Source organism: Poeciliopsis prolifica, unplaced genomic scaffold, assembly GCF_027474105.1.
Source record: "Poeciliopsis prolifica strain line A6 unplaced genomic scaffold, Auburn_PproV2 SCAFFOLD007, whole genome shotgun sequence".
Taxonomy (NCBI): domain Eukaryota; kingdom Metazoa; phylum Chordata; class Actinopteri; order Cyprinodontiformes; family Poeciliidae; genus Poeciliopsis; species Poeciliopsis prolifica.
The window spans coordinates 2,050,276-2,077,764 of NW_026562382.1; the positions used below are offsets into that span (position 1 = coordinate 2,050,276).

Consider the following 27,489-nt stretch of genomic DNA (forward strand, 5'->3'; position numbering starts at 1 on the left):
CTAGTCACTGATGTCTCAAGTTCTCCAGCCCCTCCTCTCCAAGGCGACCAAGGCGCGTTTGGAGAGGAGCCAAACTTAACTGATTTGGATTATGAGGAAATTCCAAAAGATACAATTAGTGACCATTTGGAGGCTGGAGAAATCTGACCGGGTCTTATCTAAATTTATGAACTAAAAAGATTAGACAGGTTTCCTGTTTGCAGGTTTCTCTCCGGGCGCTCCGGCTTCCTGCCACAGTCTGACATTACGACTGTTAGTTAATTTGGCTCTAAATTCTGTCTAGTGTGATTAAAACATTTATTTTCTGCCTTCATGGTTTGCATGTTCTCCAATCAGTGGATTCTCTCCGGTTCGGTCCCAAAAGATGACCGTTGGTTTACTTGGCTTTTCTAGTTGACCTTATTCCCAAGTCTTCTCCCCTCTCGTTTGCTTAAAGTAGCTTTGGCCACTAGGATTTTGACTTAAATCAAACTCCTCTTTCAAATGTGTGCCAAGTTTCATAATTCTTGGATAAATCGTGGCTTGTGGATGATTTTTAAGGATATTCTTGGGTGTGTTGTGGAGGAATTGGGCCACACACACCAAATATTGGACCACATTCCTGTCAGGGGGAGGACAAGGATCGATTTCAGTGAGTTTGATGCAGCACGGTTGAAACATGAGTGATAGGTTTGAATTAACTTGCATTAACACTAATCATTGTCCTTATGAACAGTTAGACTGTTTAGTTGTTCTAGAATGTGTGATGTCTCTGGAGGAGCAGGAAGCGTGACAAATTGTAAACATATTTCTCATAAATGTTTTATTTGGAATAACCAAAATATTTGCTTCAAGCATAAATCTATATTTCTTAAGAACTGGGTGGATAATGATATTCTAACTTTAAAACACTTGTTTAATGAGAATGGTCAACTGTTTAATTATGGTGAATTTCTTCATAAATATAAATCTTGCTGGTAAGTGCAGTTGTTCCCATTTTATGGAGGGGGAACAGAATATTTTAGCCAGCAGAAATATATGGTTCCCCCCTCATAACTCTGGCAAAATAAGAGCAAATGATACCAAAATCACAGTATTTATTGTTGATGATGAGAGGAATAGGCAAAGTTAAGCATTTGCAGGTAAAATAATTTGTTCCCATTTTATGGAGGGGGAACAGAATATTTCAGGCTGCTGAATCATCCATTATTTCCTCTCCTTACTCCATAACCTTGGGGAATAAAGAACAACTGTTTCCAAATTCACAAAAACCTTTACATACACACTACGTGTTGGGAAAACTGTGTTTGGTGACTGACTTTTATTTCTGTCTGTCTCACTTTCGTGAGAAAAGAGCGATTCTCTTGGTGTTTACAATAACACAAAACAGCGTCAGAAGACCTCGTTTATTTATTTATTTTGCAATTTTTGTAAACAACAGCTGCAAATTAAACTGAGTGTTACAACATTGACATGGTTGTATTAGTTGTTTTTTTTTTTACCGAGAAATCAATCAGAAGCGACGTGAAAATGACCAGATCCGCCTCTTTCGCCTCTCTGGCTGTAATGCGCGCTCCCGACGCAGGGGAACCGAATTTCGCACAAGACCGGTTTCCCTCGGGCCTGTCCTCGTTCTCACGTGCGTTTGGTTTGTATTAGAGCGTGCAGAGACCTCTTGTGGTTGAAATGAGACATTACACAATATTTAAAGAAAGCGCACACTTTCCTAAATATTGTAAATCTTTACATTCACTATTTATGTTTCTATGTTTGAGGTGCAGATTAGTTTATAATGGAGCACAAAACGCATTTGTGTAAATGATAGTTTCTGCTTCTTATCTAAGTGGAGGCTTTTCTGTTTTTTACGGTAGTTATTGAACGTGCGCGTTAGAATAATAGCGTTAAATGTTCAAAGTGTCATTTTTGTTCCTATTTGCTCCCGTCTTTTAGCAACAGAAGAATAAAATCTATGGTCAAAATGTTACATGAAGATCAATAATCTTTGGAAAATTAAAAAAAAAACTGGGTTTGTCTATTTGCTTCCTTCTCCTCTGACTTGTTTTGGACACAGCTGAGAGGATACCACGGGAAGCGCGTGGGTGGTTTCAATCTAATTTTATAGTTTAGAGTCGTTAATCTGGATTGCGTCATGTGGAGCTTCCCATCAAATCTGCAGTATGTTGTTTTTATTTTTAAAAAATTATCTATTTTACATATTTGTTAACACTATTAACGCACCGTGACAGGACAATGAGACCAAAAACAACCAATTGGAGCCAGAATTGGTTAGTGTAGCTAAATGTGCTAACGGCGATGCTAATGCCGCCGTTGGCTAGTTAGCATGGGCTCGCCGTCGTCGGCGCTCATGCTAACTAGCCTTAGCATTTACGACAGGCTCTGTTGTCATGAAGCCACAGCTTAGCGGAAAACAAGGAGGCCAAAAGGAAGATATCGAACTGCTAGCCGTTAGCATGAGGCCAGGGAAGTTTTCAAGCGTCATCGTGATAACTCTCCATGTTGCCGTCACTGTTACTGACAGAAATGACCCGCAGAACCACTGGAAATATTTATGCGCATTGAGGCTAAAAATAACACCAGAATATTCACGTAGGAGACATTTAATTCATTTGGTTGATTTCTATGTAAGATACAACAGCAGGAGTGTTACATTCAATTACAATAATCATCATCATAATAATAAAAAACACGTTCAAAGTTTTCTTTTATTTCTGTCCTTTAAATGTTTGACATTAAAAAAAATAATCAAAAAACTAAACGGGTTAATATTCAATTTCTCCCTGAGAACATTTGCGAGTCATACCAATATATCCGTTATACTTGATGCATACTACAGCAAATGAGCAGAAAAAATACATATGTTTAACATCTGGTAACTGAGGTAGTCACTTCATTTTACTTAGCAAAAAAAAAAAAAAAACTTAATTAAACTGATGGAGGTTGATATGGTTTAAATTACAGAAGTGTAAAACCACAGCAAACAATCTCATCAATTAGTGGTGCTGATGAAAACGGTTGTCATCGTGACATCCTCCTTCTTCCTCTCCAGTGGCTGGTCCGTTCATGAACGAAAAGTTTTGGTGCCACCTGAACTCCAAGTACCAGATCCATCAAAACGGAGGTCACGTTTTTACAGTTTACCCAGATCTTGTTTAGAGGAGCATTTCTTGTTTGCTAGAGGGAGTGCGTGAAACAAAAGCTAAATTGAAAAGGTGCTGCTCTGGCGAGCGAGAATGTAATCCATTTTCTTCTTGGTCTTTGGCTTGAAGAGAACGTAGAGGAAGACGCAGACCACCGTCAGGAAGCAGGACGCTGTCACCACGCCCACAACCAGCCATGTGAAGGTATCATCTGGAAAAAACAAAGACAGGAGGTTAAGATTGTTATTATGATGTGACAACACCGTTGATTCTGATGTTTCCAGTGTGTTTTCTACGGGGCTCCAGACAGGCCACAACGCAACACCAAAAAGCCACAAGCGCTATGAAAATCGGAAGTTGTGAAAAACTTCCGATTTGGCATAACTTCTGTTGTGGATTCTGTTGTTGCATTGTGTGTTTTTGCATTTCGTCGACGATCGTGTGACATTGTTGGTTTTAGCTATTTTGCCTACAGTTTTTCCAACACGGGAAATATTACTTTAGCTCCATATTACCTCCCTGGACAGCAGTTTGGAGAGTTCACAAGGTCACTCACCTTCTAGGCGAAGCATTGTGACGACTTCCTGTTTCCCTCCCGCGTTCTGAGTGACACACTTCATCTCCGTCTTCTCATCTTCCTCAGTCATGGCGGAGATGACGAACCTCACTTCGATCTGACACCTTTCAGGGACCCGAGTTACCCTAAAAGCAACAAGGCAAACACAGATTTAGTGGATATTCGAATTTATTGTCAGTGCCTTTGATAGTTGTTTATGACAATGGTCAGCACAAAGAAGAAGACCAGGAAGTGACGTGGGGTGGGCTAAAAGCAGACAGAGTTCAGACAAAATGCCAGGATGTATTCCTGAGGAGACGGTTGAGTTGTTGAGTGGTTGTAATTAAACATTGGAACGAAATATTTGACGAAACGAACAGGAGCCTTCACGTTATTTAACAGGCGGCCATTTTGAACCACTTGACCAGAGTTTGCTAAACTTCTTCAACGGGACAAAATAAGAAACAGCAAGATGGTAAATTACATTGTCTCATGCTGTTAATGTCACATACCTGTTTATTGATCTCAACTACACACTGGAGAACAAGTTTTCTTTTTCATTTGAGATGATGGAGTTTTAATCTGGTGATTTAACAATCGCCAAAGAACTGATCATGAGGCATAAGGCCTTACAGGCAATGATTTTTGATTTAGATTTTTTTTTAAATTATTATTAAATACTAATATTATTTGGTGGTAATAATCCTTTTCAACCCACTCTTTATTCACTGCAAACAGTTATTCAGGTTGCACAGCAAAAGAACCACAAGTGATGCATTATTTTTTGTGCGTTTCATTTTTAAGAAGGCACGTTTTGCAGTAATAACTCCTTTTTTTTTCCTTCTTCAGATTTTCAGATTGTCTCTTGTGTTTGTGGTTAAATATTTTTGCAGTTAGGGTCATCTTTTCACAACCCCAACCACTGTTGGAGTCCACAAACATAATTTCTTCTATGGATTATCTCTACAATCATTTTTAAGTCAGGTCTTGTTATTTTTTCCCCTCACTTTGGTTTACGCATAGTGTTACCTTCTTCCTCCCTGCAGAGCCCGCCTGTCGAGGTACGTCGACTCCACTGATTGGCCGTTCACCAGCCATGTGACCACAGTGGAGTCTACCTGTTGGCATTCAGTGACCACCAGACAGAACAGCTCCAGTCCTGAACCTGGTTGGTGAAAAATATAAGGACATCGGTCAAGTATTTAGTTAAACATCCTTGACTGTGAGCAAAAAGCAGGAGACACGACGACACATGACCACGTACCATGAGAGCTTTCGAAGACGGTCCCATTGACTGGTGAGACAATCATTGGTGGTTTCACAACTGCAGGATGTGAAACACAGATATTCATCAGTTAAATCTAATTGACTCTTTTCCCAGAGGACACTGGATCAGTCCAGGAACCAAACAAAACTCACCGCTGACGGCACTGAGGGTGCTGCTGCTGGGCTGACCCGGACCGGAGGGCGTGGTGACAACGGGCCTGGAGGCAGTGACTGCAGGGTCTGAACCTGGCGGACAGCGCATCCAGAATGAGAAACTCAAATGACAGGCGTTCCCCTACCTGGTGACCCTTTAAACCTGGTAATGTTCCCTTTTGTATAACAGCTTCTTTTGTTCTTAGCGGGACAGATTACTCACTGTCCAGGGACAACGGAAGAAAAACAGCCTTCTGGCTCATTTTGGCGCGTTTACAGAAACATGAACTGATGTGCATTGTCCATGCTGACTAATTAATACATTTCAAATGTTTAAGTGAACACGTTTAGGCTCTGTTTACTAAATAGATGAGTTTTGGAAGGTGATTGGTTGCATTACACTAGAAAAAAACAACAACAAAAACGAGGAAAGATATTTTATTTTGGCTTTACGGATTGTAATTTGTATTATCACTGCTAATTTTTATGTTTTGTAAGGACGTCTTTGAAAATTAGATGATACGTCTCGAGAGGTTATCCCCGAAACAGAGTCATTAATAAATAAATAGATAAATAAATAAATATATACATATTTTTTCCCCTCTGTTTAGTCAGCAGAGGGCAGTGAAACATTTTTTAAAATCATAGATTAACAATAGATTGTTGCTTTCCCTTAACAGCTGCACATGAACTAGTCAGTGAGATTTTTTTTTCTATTTTTAAACCTCATATTTAGTGTTATGTAAGTGAAGCATATTCGTAATATGGATGATTAGTTAATCGTGCATTCGGGGAACATCTAAACAAAACCAACCTTCCACATGGAGCAGGTAGGCCCTGCTGACTGTGTACGGCAGGTTGTTGATGAGCACCGTCAGCCGGCAGGTGTAGACTCCGGCATGGGAGTGTTTCACTGCCGGGATGGTGAGGGTATCTCTGACCTTCAGCCGGGCAGTGAAGTCTGCGCCCTGTCAGAAAAAAAAATACAACAAAAAAACAAAAAGATGCTGTCACTTTTAGTTCAGGCTTTAAGAGACAAGATCCCGGCTGGAGGGTTGGTTCCCTCACCCTGTGCCACTCTATTGGCCGGCCTGTCTTGTTGAAGCGCTCCAGAGCCGGACAGTAAAATTCCACTCTCTCGCCAACCGTGGCCGACCAGCCGTAGGAGATGGTCTTTATGTCCGCAGAGTAGGACTCGTACATGTGCAGCGTCACCCTCCCCGAGACGCAGTACGTTTCATTCCTGCACAGAGACGAATGAATGTTTATGTTCCTTTAAAAGAAAACAAAACTTGGTCTGCAGTTGATAAGAGGTGTGATTTCATTATGATTGAGAGTAAAATCCGTCCATCAAATTTAATTTGCACAGCACATTTCAGCAGCAAAGTGCTTCACGTCATAACAAACACAATAATATTAATAATAACAATAATGATAACAATAATAATAATGATAAAGTACTGCCTGCTTCTGTAGCTACTAAATCTGATGCAAAACAAAACTATGACGGAGAAAATGATATATGAAAGGAAATGCATATTTTGCATAAATGAATCAATCATATTAGAAACTTTTAATTTCTTAAGTCTTTTAGGTACTAATAGTCAATAAGTAAAAAACAAAAAAACTAAAAATAAATCAAGGCTAAAAGCTCACAAGTTCAGTTACTTTCAGACCACATAAATGAAGCTCTGACCAACGTTTCCGATGTGTGTCGGAAACGTTTCGTTGGTCAAAATATCAACACTTGTTTCTGCATTCTCAACTCTTGTCCTTTACAAATTTTTACTCTTGTGTTTTTGCGACGTAAAGCACTTTGAACTGCCTGGCCGCTGAAAATGTGCCGTGCGAATAAACTCGACCGGTTGACTGGAAACTCCTCTTCGTTTGAAGGAGCGAGCAGCACCTGTAGGTGCAGGTGTATTCCCCAGCATCGGAAGGCCGAGCCGGGAGGAGCCACAGCTCTCCGCCGTGCTGCTGGATCCGGCCCTCGTTCCCGTACGTCCCGTTGTTCCCGCTGATGACGTATTGGCCGGGTGGCGGGGCGATGCCGCGGAGTTCCAGGGTCTGCATGAAGATGGGGAACTCGAGGATCACGGCCTCGCCCTCCACTCGGAAAAAGTCCAACTCTGGAGTCGCCTGGTGACAGCCGTCTGCGTGGGAAACGGCACCACAAAAACTGAAACCAAACCCAAATCCTTTTTCATGTGACTAATTTGGTCATTCGTAGGCCTGTCACAATGAACAATACATCTATTAGTTGCATGATAAATTGAAACAAGTACAATAATTTCCCTTTGCACGATTTATCGTTTTTCTCTCGTCTCTCTGCTTTGGTCTCAACTTGTCCTTTTTATGAAGGGCAATTTGTTTGAAAAAGACCAAATTATTCACTTTATTATTATTATTCATTAGATTATCCAAAAATACCCTCAAAGCAACAACATCACCGGGTATCGCAATAACCGCTGGGACAATTTATTATCCCTAAAATTTGTTATTGTGACAGGTCTAGATATTGAAGTTCTTAGTGCATCTATTTGTTTAATTTTCTATTTTCATGCAGCACATCTACTGGGACCCTAACCCCCAATCAAATTGACAACAGGGTAGTTTTTATTGCACAAAAAAAAAAAAATTACTCACTTTCCACTGGCAGAGGAGGAAGCCAACGTCTCCCATGAACACCGGCGGCAAAGATCATGGCGCACGTCAACGCGAAGTAGACCATGGCGGCAGTCTGCAGGAACAACAGAGATCAGTCCCCGTTTGCGTCCGAGGGGTCGCTCAAACGCGCTCCGTCTTTTGCGTCCGTAACAACAAAGCGAAAGAATAAATACGAGGGTGGAGAGCTGCGGACGCTGGCCTTGACCCCGAGTTGGTCCGGGATTTCTGACAGAAGGATTTATTTCAACTGTTTTTATGGGCCGTAAACGGTGACATCACAGGCTTGTCACCATCACACCTCTGGCCCTCCCACACTTCCATTGAACCACAAGACTTTACCAACAAAACCACATGATTAGTCATATCAGCGACAGAGTGACTGTGTCAAAGGTCGGCGAAATTTAGCAGAAATGACAGATTAAAAACACACATTTATTAAGGGAAACAAGTTTGTCTTCGCTTAGATTCAAACTTGATCTGGCTCATTTAGCCCACTTTTTGTTGTTTTTTCATTTTGAACTTGTAATCCGAAGATTTTGATCTTGACGGAAGTCCATACGTTTAAATTCCTACATATACGCCTACTTTTGTAATATTGTTTTAAAAAACCGTTTCCATTTGTTCAGACGGGTGGAGGATTTGGACGTTTTAACATATCAGAAGCTAAAGAAAAAAAATATCCTGAAATACGTGCTTAGATAAACACGGATAGTTTTAGACATGAGAGAAACACGCACCACACTGCCTCATGTGTTTCTATTTGACTGTGATCGTAAATATTGATCACAATAGTCGCTGCCTATTTATATGTTCACCATCTTTCAAACAGTTGCATTTTGTCGTGTGAAATGTCTTTACAGAGATGCGTGTAACAGAAAGCAGCTGAAACGCTAGTCCTTAAAATTCACCGCTGAGATTATGAAGCAGTGATGAAAACATCCTTGTCACATGACTGATTGCATCACTGGAGACGCGGTAAAGTTGTGCGTTTCAGGTGTGTATTCAGGCGATGACCTGTCTGCAGGTCGAGCCTCGTTTTCATGGAAACCTGCCGACTTTCACTTCAGTTTTCCTCCCGGGGACGACAGCGGGCGGCCGAGAGCCGTCACCGCTTTCCCACGTGTCACACCGAGGGAAGTGATGCGCGTTTTCCTCAGCGAACTCCCGGCCGGGCCGTCACAGTGCGGCCCATTCTCAGAACGCTGCGGGAGTGTCGTCACCGCGTCGAGCCATTCACAGAACGCTGCGGGAGTTTCGATGTTGTAACCGAGTTTGCATGACTCATGCGACATGAAATGGAAACTTCGCCATGATGTGCTGGGTCTGATGCCGAGACTGCATCTGATGAGCAACGAACCTATTTTAAATGTCATTTCATCGTTTTCTCATTAAAATATTCCCCGAAAACATTTAGATGATGAGTATCGGTTCACGAATCAAGCAAATTATTATAATACTGGACATTTTCAGATGTTTTAGAATGCAAATAAATTATATAAATACATTATTCAACAAGTCGTATGTTCATAAATCACTGAAGCATGAATGCAGATGTACAGACCTGATTGCTGCAAATATTGCTTTAAGACTCAAGGATAAATAACTAAAGTATATAAATGCTTTACATGTTATGATTTAAGATATTTGACTTTTTGTTTTGGATAAATCAGTTTGAATTTTTTTGTATTTGAATTTTATTTACTGACAAAGTACATGTACTATTTTTTCTTTTTACAAACAATTGAATATTTCTAAAATAAACATTTGCAAAACAAATAAGAAAAAAAAAACACATTTGGGTATTTTGAATTATTTTTAAACTAGACCAAAAAATCAACAAAAAAAAAATCAGAATAAACATGGATTAAAATACTAAAGAAAGTACCTAAATGTAATAACTGAACAGCAGTTAATATACATTATCTGGTTAGATACAAAATCAATTTGTGCACATCATGTATAAAAACAATGACAATAAATCTTATTTTAAACCAGGAATGTCTGGAGCTGGTTCTGAGAGCAAAGGTACCACACACACACACACACAGCTGATTAAGCACAGATTAAAGAGTACTCACAGTCGGCTGGTGGTTCTGGAAGCGTTCTGGTTCTGGTTCATGGACCTCAGACTGAAGTGATCGGTGTCCTTTTTCCTTTGGCCTCATGGGGAACCTCAGCTCTGCTTTTTAAGGTTCCCACCCCTCATGAGATGGAAATTTCTCAGGTTTCCCAATGTAACACAGTGTACTGCACAGCTCTACACACTGGTGTGCTGACTCCTCCACACACACACACACACACACACACACACACACACACACACACACACACACACACACACACACACACACACACACACACACACACACACACACACACACACACACAAACTCTTTACAGCCAGCACACATTGTGTGGAAAGACCTGCAGGTTTCCTTCAGGTTAGTTCATGGAAGTAAACATGTCTGCTTGAGTCTCCAATCTGTTTACCGCCGCTGCTCCCTGGCAGGAACTTCCTCATGATGTTGGCGGCGGACATCTTTATTTGTTTTAGCACAAAAACACACACTTGCATGTACACACCTGCGAGTGGAGAGGGGGAGTTACAAAAAAAAAAAAAAAAAAAAAAAAACAAGTGACATCCAAGGAGAAAATTAATTTCTTGTTATTAATAATAAAGCTGAAATTAAAAGTGCTCTGAATGGACATTTATGGCTCTGCTCTGTCAAACCTTGTGTTCATTTTCTGAACTGAAATTGATCTTTATTCTCTTCCATGTATTTACAAACATAACAAAGCTGATTCTTAATTGTTTTATTTGTGTGTTTTTTTTTCCAACTTTGATAGGTAAAACAAATAACTTGATCTTTGGACTCACAGTACATCCTATGCTGTTTAGTAAGCTAAAGGTCTAAAAACTAACAAGAAATGGAGTCTCAACCGGAGCGGTTCAGTCAACTGCTCTGTGCAAATCGACTGGAAAGTGAAAATCTTTTCTTTTTGAAGGTTTTATAGCTCTAGCAGTGTTTATTTATTAGCAGCTTGACTGGAAGGCGAACTGTTGCTCAGTGTTGGAAATCCAACTGTGAAACGCTGCCTTGTTGTCTTTCACACACTGTGTGACATCACCTCTGGTCATAATGTAAATGATCAGACGGCTTGACATGCCTGCATGAGCTGAACAGTTTCACATGTAACAATAAATCTGTCCTTTTCCACTCAGTAATAAAGTTTAAAAAAAGGTTTTACAGGAGAAAGAAACTAAATATGAGATGCCTCACTTCTACGTTTTAGTAGTGGATGTAAAGGAAAAAAGTTGTAGATTTTCAGCGGTGCAGACTGAGAATGCTGCAAGTTGAGCGGATTGATAATTTAATGCCACTTTCGGATCAATGAAGTACTGTTGGATTGTTTGTGACATAAAAACATTGTGGTTAAGATTGTTTGATTTCACTTATTGGCCAGTGTTGACATTTTTTGTGCTATTGTAGATCTCAAGGGAAAATCCTGGCTGGTTTTTAGCAAAAGTTTCACAAACTTGGCGATTGGAAATCGGCCGCCACATTTCAGACCGGTGCACCTCTAACTCTCATCTTTGAGCTTTTGCTTTGTAAGGACAATCGTACGTCATGGAGTCTTAAAACAGCCGCGATGACTCGGCATTTTTGCTTTCAGGGCCCTGCTGAGTCACCTCAAGCAGGGCCCTGAGGATTTGTTGTGGTGGACCTGGACAACAGGCTCCTGCGGCTCCCGCTCTATGAATCCCAAGGATTCATACCTTGTGACTAACGCACAACAAATCAGCCAGGCTGTCATAAACCTTGACGCTCCCCGTTTTGTTTGTTTTGGGTTTTTTTTCCTCCTATGTGTGACGTGACACTGACACGAGGACAGGAATCCATCAGCCAGGCGGTGTGAAGCGTTCTGACATTTTGAACCGTCTTTCGTTGTGCAACGCTCACTGGACGTAGGGAGTGTTGCCAGTTTGTTGCAAAGCTTTCCATGCCAACACACTTTTTTTGTTTTGTTTTATTTCAAACTGAGGTGACGATAGAAAGGAAATCTAATCCCAAATAAAGCCTCGCTCACAACCTTTGTATACAAACCGTCCGTGAAACAGTTGAGTAACAGCATGACTCACTGCTCTGTCATCTCCCTGCAGAGCAAAAGAGGTTTCCACCAGAACGCTCTGGGCTGCGCTCGTCTTTTGGAGCGACGTAGGAAGTCCTGACTGGACATTCTCCTGTGTGGACATTGTCCCGTTTGACACGGCGGTGATGCAAGCTGTGGGCCGCCATTATTGCTGTTTGAACAGCTCTGCCGCGGCGCGGGCCTCTGTCTAGAGCAAGCTACGTCTATAACGCCAATCTGATCTTCAGCCTCTCTACGGGAGGTCTGAACGTCTTCACTCGAAAAGAGGTTCTGGAAAGGATCCAGTAGCGACCACACATTGATCTATGCTGAAGATTTTACAATCAGCAACATGGCGGATACCATATATATAGATATATATCTATATATATAGATATATATATGCAACAATTTGTTATTGATGATGCAATTTTGTTATTGGTCGACTGAGACTATGTGACACCAAAACCTACAGCTGAACTTATTCAGGGCCTAAAGTATGACAGCATCTACTTTTTACACATCTCATAAATGATAAAAACATGCATGAAATATAACATATTTGCTTTATTTGGTTAGTTATGAAAAGACAGAACTCTGTCCACAGACAAACTTTTAAACTGTCAGCAGACAGTTTAAAAGCTCGCTGGCTTCATATTAATGTTTTTGTTGTTCCATTGACCATCTATCTGCCACAGGAGATGTCAGCAGCATTTATGGCAATTAAAGTATTGTCACTTTTATTAATTATGTTGGTATTGTTCTTAGTGTCCAGTTTTACACTTCAGATGTGTAGAAAAATATTCTGTGGTTCAGATTTTACAAATTTAAAACAAGAATGTAAAAATAAACAATAATGCTGCTCATCCTAACTCATGTAATTTCAGACGTGTGCAACGACAAACCAGCATCACTGTCTGTATGTGCTTTAGTTTAATCATAACAGGCTTTAGGACATGGCCCAAAACAACGCAAAATGTTTAAGTAAAATCCTTCCAGATAAAAAAAAATGTTACTGGTAGATTCAATTCAATTCAGATATTGAAATTTTATCCACTTATTCTCTTTCCACACTGGATCATCCTTCCTAAACGAGTGAAGGCTCACCTGGACGTAAACGGACCTTTGACGAGAACAAAGCGTTCTAATTTACCATTTGTTAACAGAGGTTGAAAGATCAGCACAGTGTTCTTTCAACTCACGTCTGGCCGTTGAGAAATCAGAAGATGTTGCATGTTTTGGGAATTATTCCGAGCACCTTGGCATCCGAGGCCCTGATACTCGACAGGTCAGATGACTACAGCTTGACAAACCCGTTTTGTTTATTCCCCCCAGCAGAGGATTCATCCAAGCAGCACGAACGAGCTTTGACTTTTACAGTTCAGACAGTCGTCGTGTTGAAACCTTGAAACAAACCTCACTGCAAAAAAAGGAGATGGATTGATTGAAAGATTTGCTTTTGTTCTTCCCTTTGGAGATCAGGCCTCACACGTACTCCAATTCTTCTTTTTTTTAGCTTCACCTTGGTAACCTTACACTTTAAAGTTTCCCCAACCTATTTATATACCTTTGCACAAGATGTCTCTGAAACCTTGATTTGCGAATACTTCTCCTTTTTGAGCTGAGTCGAGACACACAGTCAACCTGAAATCAGACACGCGACTTCTCCCACAAGTTCTGATTTACGACACGGTCGAGCCGCCTGAATACGAACGCCGTGCGTCGTTGTTGTTATTGTACTAAACTGTGTTGGTTTGAAAAGGATGAAAACAGAACAAAGTGGGTCGAGTTGGCAAACATGTGACGCAAGATCTCCTCCTCTTCTTCTTCACGTTTGTGTTTGGGGAACAAACAAGCAGCACCACACCACCGACGGACGACGCACTCTGAAACGTACTTTTAAAGTTTATTCAAAGAAAACAAAAAAAAAAACAAATCAGGAAACTACACGACTTCCTGCCATACACAGAGAGGACATAAGTTAGAGAAGCATGGCAGAAACAGAGGAAAACACATCCGAGCCTGCAGGGAGCGTCGCTGCGACGTCACCGTGGGCGCGAAGCGTCGCGCGAATACCTGAAGAGAACGACAACGTGGTCGTTGTCGCTTCCGCCGTAGGTGGTTGAGTGGGGAGATGATGGATAGAAAACAATAAATATCCAATTAGAAAGACAAAAAAAATAAACAGGCTCAAGAACCATAACCAAAGTATAAGGAACTGAGATGTGTTAAACACAAATACCATGATGCACACATTGGTGTAACGAAACATTGCCTCTGTAAACATTTTTTTTTCCCCACCTAGGGTGAGTGCAATAATATTCAACCACCGCAGTCGCATATTTACGTGTACATAGACTTACAGAAACAACAGAAAACTAGTAAGTTTCTTAACTACCTCTAAAACTTAAGAATACACAATGCTTCAAGTGACTTTTTTTTTGTTTTAGTTTTTTTGTGTGTGTTTGTGTTTGTTTGAATTTTTAAAAAGAATATCCAAGAAGTGGTTTTCAATAACAATAGTTTCACACGCTTTAAATGTTGCCCTCTTGGCACTTGTTCCAACTTCAACCTGCAGGCGGATTGCTTTTGCTTCCCCCGAATCACATCATTCGCCTTTAATTTAATCCATTATCAATAGTCATAATAGTCACATTATTTTCACAAAGTCATCCACAAAGTGTGTGTGGCTCACAGAGTCAGCCACACGCCGATGGCCTTTAATGCAGTAAAGCAAACATGGCGGATACCACTGCAGACAACAGCATTGGGGATCGAACAGCGTCTCCGTTAACTTTTGGAGCAAAGGATTTGGGACATGAGCTACGTGACTGACAAGAGCCTGTAGGTGCGCATGTGTGTGTGTGTGTGTGTGTAATTGTTGTGAGGAGTGGAGAGGGAAACACACGCAAGAGAATCTTGTTCATATCCTGATGAAAACATGTTTGGACATGAAGTCAGAGCACAAATGGGATTCTCTTCGGTTCTCCCCTGTTTGTTTGGGTTTTTTTTTTAACAGAAATGTGCACCAGTAATAAAAAACTAAAAAAGTCTGTGGAAATGGAGGAACGTCCAGTAGGACCGGATGAAGGAGATCTGATGTCTGAAATCTAAGCAGGTTTAGGGTGAAAGAAAAGAGGAGCATCTCCACTGATCAGAATATTCATTTAATTCAACATTTATAGAGAACAATTCAACTTGTATGTTGATCGAATCAGATTAATTCAGGAATTTTGATGGTGGCGCCTTGCAGTCAATGAAAACCCAGAACTCAGCCTCTCAGTAAAAGGGACCTTTCTTTTGTTTTTTGACACATCCACATAGGAAATATTCAAAAAGGTTAAAGAAGATTCATCCAAAGATAACAACGGATTGGAAATGTGTGTTAGGAAACAAAACGGACAAGTGGCATGAATAGAGGATGGTGTACCAAAGCCCTTCAAGGATGGTGTACCAAAGCCCTTCAAGAGTCTGGGGCAGATTAAGGGGTAGCAAACTTGGACGTCACTTCTGAGACAGAAGTTCCTTGTCTGGATTAGTGAGAAAAATGACTGGGCTGACAAAGTCCGCTTCTCGAATGGCATTAAGTTTTGCATTTCATTTGGAAACCAAGGTCTTAAGGGTCTGGTGGAAAAGCAACAGAATCTAATCTGCTTGAGGTCTAATGAGAAGTTTCCATATTCAGCAGCTGCGTTTCTGTTACAAAACTTTGCTGATATATTCCGCTAATGTCAAATGAAGACAATTTTGCCATTGCTGCATTTCCATTGAACAAGAAGCGCAATTAAAATCACAAGAGCAAGAGTCAACAAAAAAACATCGTCCTCCAACCACTTCCTGTCGGCTTCTTTGTGTTTTCCGTCAGTAGTAACATCTGGTTGTTGGATCAAAATAAGTGATGGCGTTGCACTTTTTCAACTTACACTAATTTCAATACAGCCAGCAGGCAGGAGGGGAAACAACTTGATCCTTGTGCAAAAACCTTTTCAGCTAATTTCTTTTGGTAATGCCAATTTGTGCAATTTTAAGGTCAATGGTAACGTTTGGGGAGCCGCGTCATCAGTTGGCTGGTTTTAGGTTTTCATTTGCAGCAACGATCTAAAATTAAAGAGATGGACGCCTTGAAACATTGCTCTGCTTATCGGGGTTATGAAAACGGCTAAAACTTTGGATGATGTTCTGATTTGTGGCGAATGCACAGAAAACATCGTGTGTTGTTGAAACGAGTAGGAAAAGAAGCAGCTCTGCTCCGCGTTGCCAGGTTGGGGACACTTCATCACGGCACAAACTGAAGTCCAAAGTGTTAGTTTGAGAACGACAAAAGTTTTTCAGTCCTCACGTGAAAGCAAGCAGGGCTCTCAGGACGGCAGGAGACGCTCCTCGGCTCCCAAACACTGGGTCGGGGTTTCGGGGGTGTAGCCACGGTTTGGGAAAACAAAGACGTCTCCACACTTGAAGCCGAGGCTCTGCTGCTGCCGCTGCAGCTTTTATTCACTTAAAACTTGAAATCAAAACACCTAGAACCGACCACTTGTGACAAAGAAGCGAAACATCATCTCATGCCTTGGACCACCACACAGCAAAAAGTCTCTCTACATTCTGGACACTGAGTGCATGGCGCACACATAAATAATAAGAATAATCGATGGAAGGTGAATCGAGCCGAAGAAACGGGGTGTAGGGATTGGAAGATCGAAGTCCGCCTCCCGCTCTGAAACAAAACCTGCTGAATCCTCTCCGCCGCCGTGGAAACTCAACTCGCCGACAACACATCCTGGCACACACATGCTGACCGTCCTTCTGACCTGGTCAGTTCATAAACACCCCACCGTTTTTCATTTTATTTCTCAAAGTTACTCGTGGAATAGCTATTCACAGCAGTTCAAGTTCCCCGTGTGGCGTTCAGGCTGTAAAATAAAAGCTTAAAGACGCGTTTGACTCCACTCTGTCACATCTCTCTAGAAGAATTCAGAAAATACTAATTTGAAACCCGCCTGCCTGACTGGTCCTTTCTCTTTCCGTCATCCTGTTGTGTTTTTTTTTTCTTTAAAGCAACATCATCACACATGCGTCCCCCGTTAAAAACACCTGATCCCACCCAAGACCTGCTTCTACACACACACCGCCGTCGCGTAAATAAGACGAACTCCCTTCCGAGAGGCAGAGCTGCGGACAGTAGTAGAAGAGAGAGTAGCGTTCGCCGAGCTCCTGGTTTAAACGACATCGATGTTACTGAACCAACTCGAGAGCACGGAAACAAAGCGGGAGTTCAACGTCGACCCCATCGCAACGTGACGAGCACCGAGACAGGCTGAGAGGAAAAACACACGTCGTCTGTCCTCTTTTATTAAATTCACATTTGTTTTAATTTCTACCTCCTTAAGCATGTAAGCTATTGGTTTTACTTCTGGAAGCAAGTCGTCACTTCCGGTATTTCTGAGGAAAGCGGGCGACCTTTTTGTTTCTCGGGGTCGTCGCCGCGTCGCCAGGTCGAGGCCCCGGCGCCCACCAGCAGAAGAAAACGGGGTGAGGTCGACGCCGTGGACCGCGCTGATGGGGTCTCGAGCCGGCGGCTGTTTTCGTTGTCCTAGCGTCGACAGAAACACGGTAGGTGGGTTCTGAGATCCAGTGTTAGCGAGGTGTGAGAGGGGGACGATGCGAAGGACGAGGAGGAGAACAAACAGGAGGGCAGGGCGTGGACCTCTACCAGCTGAGAAGGTTGCTTCGGCCCAGAGTCATGAAGTAGACCTGGCTGGAGCCTCCGGGCCGAACGGAGGCGAAGAACACCTAGACAGGAAACATGAAACAGTGGGAATTTTATCTGGGGCTTTTGCTTGACAAATTACCGACATGTTTCCTGAAATAAATAATTCCCCTAAGTTCAAGTATCATTTCCCTCGTAGCTTGTCAAAACTTGGGGTGCACAAAGAGGGGAAAAAAAAAAAAACAGACCAAAAACAAATCCAAGGTCTAATTTTCATTAGGCTTTTTTCTCTGGACAAAAGGGAAGTAAATTCAGAAAAGAGAGAAGAGAAACTTGGGCAATTCAGACACAGCTGAGCCAACACTGGAGAAAAATGTAGAAAATCATTTCAGTTTCACACGTGCCATCCTCTGCAGAACAGGTTCAATATTAGTATTTGTGTGCGACTTCTCTCTGTGATTTTTGTTTTTTGTAGCGCAGGTTGAAATGTGGAGCCAATTTCTGCAGCAGACAGTTTCAGAGAGCAAGTTTCGGAGCAACTCTGGGATGTCCTGCAGTCATGTCAGCACAGCCATGCAGCCAAAGCAAGAAAATGTGTTGCAATCTGGAATCGGACCCATTCACATCCGCCACTCAAACCTCATTAACTTCCTTGCATTTGGTTGTTTTACAAACACAAATGTCAAATTGGGATTTTATTTGATAGAGCAACACAAAGTGGTGCATGATTGTGAAACAGAGGGCAGATAATTCATACTTCTGAATGTCTTGACAAGTAAAAATCTGAAAGATGTTGTGGCCATTTCTATTCAGCCCCTTCTTACTCTGATGCCTCCTACATAAAATTCACTTATGTGTAATTTGATCCCAGTCCAACTCAGACAATTAAATTAAAATGAGCTTTATAATTTCCATTCTCATGATTGATAATTTTTTGAAGGGCAATTTTGTTTACGGAAACTTTTATTCATGGTTTTGGTTGCTGTTTCATTTGGGATTGAATTATCTTCCAATTCCAGTGTTAAGAATGTGTACAATTACAGTTTATCTGTCTTTTAGAGGCAATCTTGAATTATTATGCCATATATTACTTTAAACTTGGTCTTAAATAGTCTAAAACATAATATCAATCATTGCAATAATTAATTTTGCATATGGAGGCTCAGCAATGAGCTTTAAAATCTGTATTTGTAAAACATGAGCGAAGCATTTTCCTTCAGCTTTCCAATCAACATCAACTTTGTTGCAGTTTATCACATAATACCTCAACACAACGCCTCCAAGTTTGTAGTTGTAATGAAACAAAAGGCGAAAAGGTTTTGTAGGATATGAAGTGTTTTTTTTTTCTTTTCTTGCACTTTTCCACCATTCGTTCTCACCTTATCATTTCTTTCACAGAGGAACTTGAGTCTCTGGGCTCTCTTATGCATAAAGACTCCGTCCAGGTGACCGGTCTCCACCGAGCGGATCTCTATGGCCTTCTCGCCCCAGCCCATGATCTGGTTGGAGCGAATGTAGGCTGAGGAGAGATTTACAAGTCAATGCACTAAAGTCACTAGGAGTATAGGCTTAAAGTGAACAAGTACTCAGTGGTACCAACAGCTAAAAACTGACGCAGGTAGATAAAAATGTAGATAAATCTACATACATGCTTGTTTGTTGTGTAGCAGTAGCGGGCAACTAAAAACAGTCAGTTGCGCTAACCCTGAAGTATTAGTAAACGCGAGTTATACAAACACGGTATTTAGCAGAAGCTATTGCTAAGCTGCTAAGTACAACCAACAAAAATACCCATGTGTCAATGACACAACACGTGTCGCAACACACGATACAGGTTCAACTTTGTTTTTATGCGCCCACATGTACGGTTACGCTTTAGCAAGTGGTCATACTTTTATAGCTTCATCTAGTTTTATAGTTGTTGAGATTTGCTGATTCTGTTGCCAAACTGACCGCAGCAGGGATTTGGTCAGAAAGCACAATGGACACGAGTAAAACTGTTCACTCAAGGACCGGGTGTGGATCTACAGGGATGCATTCTGGGTACAAAACAATAATAACAAACATCATTTGTTGCACCGCATGGTGGCTGGAGGGTGAGTCTTCATCCACTTCAAAATAAGCATAAATTTAAACGTCTAGCTCCTCGAAGCATTCTCATCAGTCGATGACCAAAACTTCAACACAGACGTCGAACTTTAACTGGAAGTTTACAAAACAGCCAAATAAATTAATGCTTTACAATTTGATTCAGCGGAAACTAAATGTTTTCAAAGTTGGCAAACATGCTCGAGCGTCGAGTGAAAAGCGAGCTCAGCTATTAGCGCCTTGGCGGAGGCGCGCCCGCCACTGTTGGGGAGTCGTTTCCATAGCGACTCACCCACTGAGGTGGGCATCTCCCCCCACTGCAGCACCACGTCCTTGGTGATGCGTCCGTAGGTGTTGACGTAAACCCCCTCGTCCTCGTAGCACACCAGCAGCTCGATGCCGTCGGTGTTGGGGAGGATGATGATGGCGTGAGACTGAATATTGTTCTGGATCTGAAGGCACAGAAATCGGAAGATGTCGGCCTTTGACCTCCGGTCTCAGCAGCTTTGTTGTCCAGCGTTAAGCAAAGGAGTGAGAAACAGCACGGTGTCTGTGCCGTTCACCGTGGCGGGGCGTTTCTTACGTGGGTCGGCAGGTAGATGTCATAGACCGCGCCGGAGTCCACGTCGACGGCGTGGAAGCCTGAGCAGGAGCCGTAGATGACCTTTAACCTTTGCCCTTCCTCCACAGTGAGGTCAACCAGCAGGGGCTTGTGCACCAGGTCACCGAAAGACTGTTGAAGACAGTAACTTGAGTTCAGACAAACAAACTAGCGGCTCAGCTGCTAGCGATAGCTATCCCAATCGGTCCTGTACCTTGAAGGCCATGAACTTGTGGTAGGGTTTGGGCGCCCAGGCGTAGACCTCCACCGAGTTCTTCAGAGCCAGAACCAAGAACTTGATCCGCTCGTATTTTACTGGGAAAATAAACATTGAAATGAACCAGCAGGTCGGCACCAAGAAGCAAGAGGACAATATTTTAGTCCAGTTCATGTTGCTTGGTTAAAGCTGCTCAGATCGTTCATAATCTTGTAAAACTAACTAGGTTGTAATTCACATGCAATCAGATTCATGATGCTTGAATGCAATCAACTGAAAGTTTACAAAACAGTCCTTCAGTCTTCTACATTTTGAAGCTATTTGAAAGTTTTCAAAGTTAGCTTAAGGGCTCAGCGAGATGTTAGCTCTGCTATTAGCACATTGGCGGCAAATCCTCAAAGGTATTTGTTTTGTAAAACCTGAGTTTCCACGCCTTCCTGTCTCTGACATTGGTCAAAAAAGATAAATCTGCTCCTGAAAAATCTGCACTGATGCTGCCGGCGCACATTTAAGTGAGATTTTTAATCTATCAAACCTCTCAGTAAACTATTTAGGAGAAATGAAGAATACTTAATACTTTGTGTTGTGAAATATCCAATAAATAATCCCCTTCTTTCCACATGTGTTAATTCAAGAAATGCATAAACTGGCATCAACTCGAGATCTCTGATGGGAAATGTATTTGTCGACAGCTCCAGAAGAGAGAGTGGAGTTTCCAACAGGAAGTGCTCAGTGGCACTAAAATCACCAAGGACATTCTGCATTTTAGACAGGACTGAATTGGCTGCGTGCCCTCTCGGATGCCACTGACATAAAATTTCCTAATCGAGGTTTTCCCTCCTGTTATTTATCGGTGACATGCCCGTCTCGGACACATAAACCCGCTCTGTATCATCGGGTGAGTTTATAAAGCTGGAGTCTCCCGATTGAACCCCACAGATGGTCAGATTAACGTCAGTATTTCATAAGGTAGGGGTGAGGATGAAATAATTTGTCAGTGTCTTAGATCACTGTTTGTCTGGGAAAATGTGTTGGTGACATGTTGGCAATTCACAAATTAGGAATCTTAACCTAATCCTGTGCATCAACGAGCTTTAACCAAGGACTGGGAGCGTGTGCGTCCCTTAAAGACTAAACAAGTGAACTTAATGCAACTTAGAGCATCGGAAATGATCTTTGGCTCAGACTAAGCTACAGAGGGAAAACCATATAATCCCTATGGAGAAGAAAATATTTACGGACACTCCTAGAGGTGACATTCTTAACATTCCTCGTATAATCTCACATACCAACTTTGTAGTGAACACAGCCTTCCAGATCCCCTACGGTGGTCCAGCCCTGTTTTTTCTCCACCTCAGGGTCGTTGTGAAGGATCTTGTTCCTCAGCCAGGACAGGTAGTAGACACGCAGCTTGTTCTTTTTACCTGGCATGGAGCAAGAATGCAGGAAGGAAGGAAGAAAAGATTTTCATTACTGTAATCTAAGCATCTATAATGCATGATGTGTGTTGATGTCAGAGTGTCAATGTGTGTAAAATCAGTACAGCAAACAAATCGGCTGAGATGACCGGATCAAAAACTTAAGATCGACTGTTTTCCCCTTCATCTTCCCATTCTGTAAAATCTCAGTCTAAAAAAATATTTCTTTCTGTACATAAAACACATCAACAGTGTAAACATATCCGCCGACAACACCCTGTGTTTTCACTTGAGCTAAAAATCAGATGAAGGTTGCTTCAGTTACAAACCTGATTGAGATAATTCAGTTTGCTTCAATTTCCATGGGATTGTAACGTTATGGGAACCTCTGACATCCCGTTTCGTGGGATGCAAAGAAAAAGCATTTCCATTGCAGTTCTGCAAAAATACTCTCATTTTGATTCAAACAGCCGCCTCTTCCTGGTGCCAAAACTTCCTATTCAAAAATGAGTTGTTGTTTTCAGATTGGCTCGTTTCCAGTAAGCAAATTTATTCTTGAAACGTCAAATTGCTTAGTCACATGGTCAATGGGAATAAAGCTAGAGAGGCAGTAGGTATTCAGGCAGGTTGCCAGTTTTATAGCCTTGGACGATTTTGTTCAGGGTAGCAACAAGTGTTTAAAACTGTTGCAAAACTGCACTGCCATCACAGCTGCAAAATACAGTGAACCACATTTGTTGTCACAAAATCATTGTATGCAAAATCTGCAACTGCACAGGACAGGTTTGATGCAATTCTTGCTGGGCTGTGTCGTTCCAGTGTCGTGCATTAAAATTCTGCTTTCCAAAAATGTATTTGGTGACTTTAAATGTTCACAGAAGTTGTTAGGATCTTTGTCATCAAGGTCCTGCAATTCAGAAAGTTGAGACAAGAGGCATTTCCTGGCTTGCAGGTTGGATGGTCAAAGCATTTTAATGTGTGGCTGTCTGGCATGACATTATATCTCAATGACTCAAAAATATGTGAAATGGAAATATTTTTGTTGTTTGGCTGTGTCTTTTGGACACTCTAAAGACGCCATGTGCCTCTCTTTTAATTTAAGAATGTCCTGGTGACGTTGCAGAATTACAGAATATCTGATTTTCGTGATCAGAAACGTCCAAATTGCATTAAATCCCGTTCCCTTAAAATGTATGGCCTTTATTTACGTTGTATCCTGGCAATCTTCTTACATCAGTTCGTCAGGATGTGGTCTAACTCTTATTTCACACGTTCCGACGAGCCGAGAACCGACCATGACGCGTCAATTATTTTTACATGTCGGAAATGCAAACGGGTTTCACAGGAGGACATGGACGTGTGTGTGCAACCCTGCCGCGTTTCCTTCCATCATGGAAAAGCTCGGTCGTGTGTCAGAATCACAAAGCGTGTACGCACACAACATGCTCCTCACGCAACATCCGCTGAGCTCAAAATGTATGTTGTGACACTGCGTGTGGGCTGTTGAGAAAGAGGAGAAGTACAGATGCGGATCCACTTTCAGTCTGAGAAAATTGGGCTTAAATTGGCCCGAACCTCACGGCCATCTTTGTTATGTTTGCGAACGCTTTGTTTCCTCAGGAGAACGCTTTTGTCATGAAGGAATACAGAATGCTGCACGTTTTGCTTGCACTTGCAGGAGTGTGTGCTACGGTGTGGGGAAATAGTTCAAAGAGAGAAGCAGACTGGACAAAAAGAGACGGAGAGAAGGAAGTGAAACTAGTTTTATGTCTCAAAGTCAATTATAGCTTCTCTGCATTTTCAGGCTGCAAGCATCAGTCTGTTGTCCTGGTCTTCAACTTAACCCAGGGTTTCTGCGAGTTTCACCTACTCAAATGTATGACTTTTAAGGACCTCTAGCTGAAGCCCTACGTTGACAGAAATGGGCAAAGTTCATCCAGTCAGCTGCAGATAAATGTGCAGTGAGAAATGGACTCAAAAAAAGCGAGCCTGCAGCTACTAGACAGCAGCCTCAACCGTCTCAAGGAGTCTGAGACACAAACCTTCCCAGGAAAATGAAAAATAAAAAGAGAACAAAATACATGATCTTGAATAGTATTTAAGAATAGACCATTCTTAAAAACATGATATTTAAGAATAGTCTTAAATTTTGTCTTATATTTCAGAGCAACTTACTTTTTAAAACGAATGTGAGACATTTTAAGGCTTTAATTTTTTGTGATTTTTAGACTTCTTAAGCGTGTGTGGCACCTGCACAGACTTTGCCGTCTGAAATGCAAAACCTTTCCTCTTTCTTTTGGTACCTTCTGTGAAGGACGTTCACCTGATATAGTGACGAGGACGTTGAGTCCCTCCAGGACGTCCATCTGCTGGAAGCGCCGCCGGTTGATCAGAGGGTAAACTTTCCCCTGACCGCTGCGATCCAGCAGCATCAGGCCGCTCTCTGTTCCCACCAACAGGTTGACGCCTGAAACACGCAGACAGAAATGTACGTCAAGGAGAATATCCTGAACTGAATCACAGCTGTGGTACCGAACCAAACGTTGATGCAGGTTTTGTGAACTGCAGGCTTCACTGCAGGGTCGCAGTAAGACAGATGGTTTTAGGTGACAGACCAACATAAAGGCGACTTTTCCGCATTGCTTCTTTTTTTCTTTGTTAAATAAAAATCTGAAAGGTGTGGATTTTTCTCTGATGAGCCTCAGTGCTTTGAGGATGCCTTTAGTGGCACATCTCTGCCAGGTTTGAGCAAAATAAATCTGTATTTTGGTCTTGGTATAAATTCTGAATTGGGTTATAGTCAGGTGAGGTACAGCATCCACACAGCATGATGCTGCCACCACCATGTTTTACAGCGGTGTGTTCAGGGTGGTGGGCCGTGTTAAAAAGGTTTTGCCTCTTTCACATTTTTACTGCGTCACCATTGACTTTCTTTTTGCCGCTCAGATGAGTGGAATGCACAACTACTAGTTGACAAAATAGACGACACACCATTTAGAATGTTTTTATAATATAATGCAAATACCATACATCATTTTTCCTCCAAATCGTAATAAAATACATTTAAGTTTGTTGGTGAATGAATAAGAGTTCAAGGCTTATGGATATTCTTGAAAAGTACAGAACATTTTGGTTTTTTTAATTCTTCTAAAATTGAAAATGATCCAAAATGACTTCACTGCCGTTCTTGTAAATCTGTAATTGTTGCCAAGCATCAGCAGCGATTACTGGACTCTCCATGTGAGAAACACAGCAGCCCTTCCCATCAGGGCGTTGCTGACACCCTGTGGTGACGATGTAAACATGATTTCTGCATTTTTTAACTCACAACGTTCCTCTCTTCTACAGAACCATCAGGAAACTCATCCCCCATCCGAAACAGACGACCTTTACCCCAAAGTGCGGCACACAGGATCTCGGAGTTGAACCTCTTCTTGTACTTGCGGATCTCCGGCGTGTCGCTCTGGGGGCGGGTGTTGACCGGGTTGACGTTGACGACGGAGCCTTTCCGGGACGGGTCGGCCCTGAGCGCCTCCGCCAGCCGGGCGTCGTTCGCGTAGCCTGAAAGGTCAAAGGGTAGGGCTCAGGTAGGATGGTGAAGGGATTCACCAGAAGGGGTGAGGATCGGTTAGAAAAGCTTTTTCTTCAAGTGGAAAGAAACTGAGGGCCACAGAATTTTCTAAATTTTTTATTTTTATTTTTTCTCTTTCACCTGGACAAATTATAAACAAAACCAATTTTTCAAATAAAACAAAGAAGTGTGATTTCTGTAGAAAAGATGCTGCCAATCGATGTAGAGTGAACCCTCGTTTAGCGAGCGATCTTGCAAAGATAGTGGCAGACTGGTAGCCGCAATGGCTTTCAGTCACAGAATGCACTGAAAATATCTGAGCGATTCACAAAACAGTACAAGAAAACAGAAAACTACAAAGAATATATGTAGTTTATTAATCAGTCCTGCCACGGCAAAGTTTAAGACCCATGATTAACAAATTTAGTGTTTTACAATCAATTTGAAACATTTGAAGGCTTTATGTTTACAAATTTAAGACTTTCTATGGATACGCAGTCAGCATGACAAGATATCTGTCGCTCGTTCTTCGAAAAACATCTTGCTTTATTTAGCCAATTTACCAAATGGGTGCAGCAAAATCTGCTGTTGAGTAAAAACCATATGATGTTTGATGTGTTGTGCCTTCCACTTCTGGAAGACATGCATTTTGCTTTTGAAAGGCACTGACATTTTGCGAGATCATTTTTCCTTTGAAACTCCATCCTTGAGTTTGAGCATTTCTTTTTGTGGTCAAGGATCGCACAAAACCATTTTGAGTGCAAATGTTTGCACTTTGGACATCCTCGCGATACGGTGAACTAAAGGCGACTAAAGAAAAACGTTCTCGTAAAACAGCATCTGGAAAACTGATATGATCAGAGGAATGAGTTCGATACGGAACATGCTGAGAGTGCCTTCAGTGATTACAGACAGGATCAACCCTTGTTTCACTGCTGCTTTCTAGAAATGTTTAGAGATCTGAACAATTAACTCAACGTAGAGCAGAGGTCACTGGCTGGTCACCAGTCACATTAGAGGACTCAGCATAGTTGGCCTTGATTACAGCAGCATGACGGCGATGGAAACATGAGGGCTGCTGCGATAAGAGTGTTTTGTTTGTAAACTGGGGTGAATTTTAACCCCAATGAACTCGGCAGAGTCCAAATTACCAAGCCGAGTCTGTACGGATTATTTCTGGGAAGGTTTCACACGCTCAGCTTCTAACCTTTGGAGTTCAAAGCGTCTGGTTCTGATTTTGGTTTCCAACCGGAGACCATACGTGCAGCTGGATGCGGCGAGTAACTCAGGAGAGAAGCTGACTGGTCAGAAACCAAATGAAGGAGGATCTGTTTGATCAGAGAACAGAGGAAACTCTCTGTTTGACCTCAGATAAAACTAAAGCAGAGGGACGGACCGCGGGGATCAAAATCTTCCCCGACGCTCATCAGACTTTGAAGTAACGTGTATGTGTGCATAATGCTTTAAATCCATTTTTGAAGGCACATTTCTCTTTGGGTACAATAGCAGAGCAAAATAACGGTTTCCCCCAGCAGAAGTCTTAATACGTTACAATGGCAACGTTTTAAAACCTGGTATCTGCAGGTTTGAGCACATAAAATTTAAGACTTTTAAAGACCTTATTAATGCCACCTTGAATAAAATTTAAGACAAAAAACTGTAAATATCAAGAGATTGTTGGGGGAACTTGCTGCCTCACCATGAAGTATAGCAAAAACTGTTAACCCGGCTTTATGCTTCTCTTCCATAGTACCAGGCATCATGTATTTGTTTTGCTCCTAACCTTGTGAGGGAGTAAAGCTGAACACTGTCTGGCCATGACAGAAATAAAAGAGCTAGCTGACTAGCCAGAATATTTTAGCAGCTAGTTACCGGTAGCCTCAAAAAACACAATGAAGATGTTTCTGTGCAACTCAAGCTTTTGTCTGACAGCAAAGTCCAGGAGACAAAAATAACATTAAATACTCCTGGCCTGACATT

At 41.8% G+C, this 27,489-nt stretch overlaps 2 protein-coding genes and 1 long non-coding RNA gene across 12 annotated transcripts in view; 1 reads left to right on the plus strand and 2 right to left on the minus strand.

Annotated features, from left to right (window-relative positions):
• On the plus strand, window positions 1–25,375 carry LOC129361163 (uncharacterized). 3 transcript variants are annotated; one of them, XR_008606135.1, is made up of 5 exons: window positions 1–631; window positions 3,267–3,370; window positions 4,740–4,990; window positions 5,075–5,278; window positions 25,287–25,375. It is a non-coding gene; the product is annotated as an uncharacterized LOC129361163 (long non-coding RNA). The 3 variants fall into 3 exon arrangements; XR_008606133.1 differs by lacking the exon at window positions 1–631 and adding an exon at window positions 2,083–2,154; XR_008606134.1 differs by lacking the exon at window positions 1–631 and adding an exon at window positions 2,083–2,154 and having other exon boundaries at window positions 3,267–3,341.
• On the minus strand, window positions 2,564–10,164 carry LOC129361161 (interleukin-1 receptor type 2). Its single transcript, XM_055031897.1, has 10 exons — window positions 9,858–10,164; window positions 7,759–7,852; window positions 7,019–7,265; window positions 6,181–6,355; window positions 5,927–6,080; window positions 5,113–5,205; window positions 4,958–5,017; window positions 4,723–4,858; window positions 3,694–3,839; window positions 2,564–3,348 (listed from the first exon to the last, which is right to left on the minus strand). Exons 1-10 carry the CDS (start codon window positions 9,942–9,944, stop codon window positions 3,197–3,199), a joined length of 1,344 nt encoding a protein of 447 aa, XP_054887872.1. The 5' UTR covers window positions 9,945–10,164; the 3' UTR covers window positions 2,564–3,196.
• Window positions 16,904–27,489, minus strand: part of LOC129361157 (mitogen-activated protein kinase kinase kinase kinase 4-like) — an 87,096-nt gene continuing 76,510 nt past the window's right edge. For all 8 annotated transcript variants that reach the window (XM_055031886.1, XM_055031884.1, XM_055031887.1 and 5 more), the window contains 8 exons: window positions 25,332–25,499; window positions 24,262–24,405; window positions 21,810–21,944; window positions 20,518–20,618; window positions 20,286–20,435; window positions 19,995–20,154; window positions 18,994–19,133; window positions 16,904–17,697 (listed from right to left, as the gene is read on the minus strand). In XM_055031886.1, coding sequence (XP_054887861.1) covers window positions 17,614–17,697; window positions 18,994–19,133; window positions 19,995–20,154; window positions 20,286–20,435; window positions 20,518–20,618; window positions 21,810–21,944; window positions 24,262–24,405; window positions 25,332–25,499 — 1,082 coding nt within the window. In that variant the 3' untranslated portion in view covers window positions 16,904–17,613. The remainder of the gene's footprint in view (window positions 17,698–18,993; window positions 19,134–19,994; window positions 20,155–20,285; window positions 20,436–20,517; window positions 20,619–21,809; window positions 21,945–24,261; window positions 24,406–25,331; window positions 25,500–27,489) is intronic.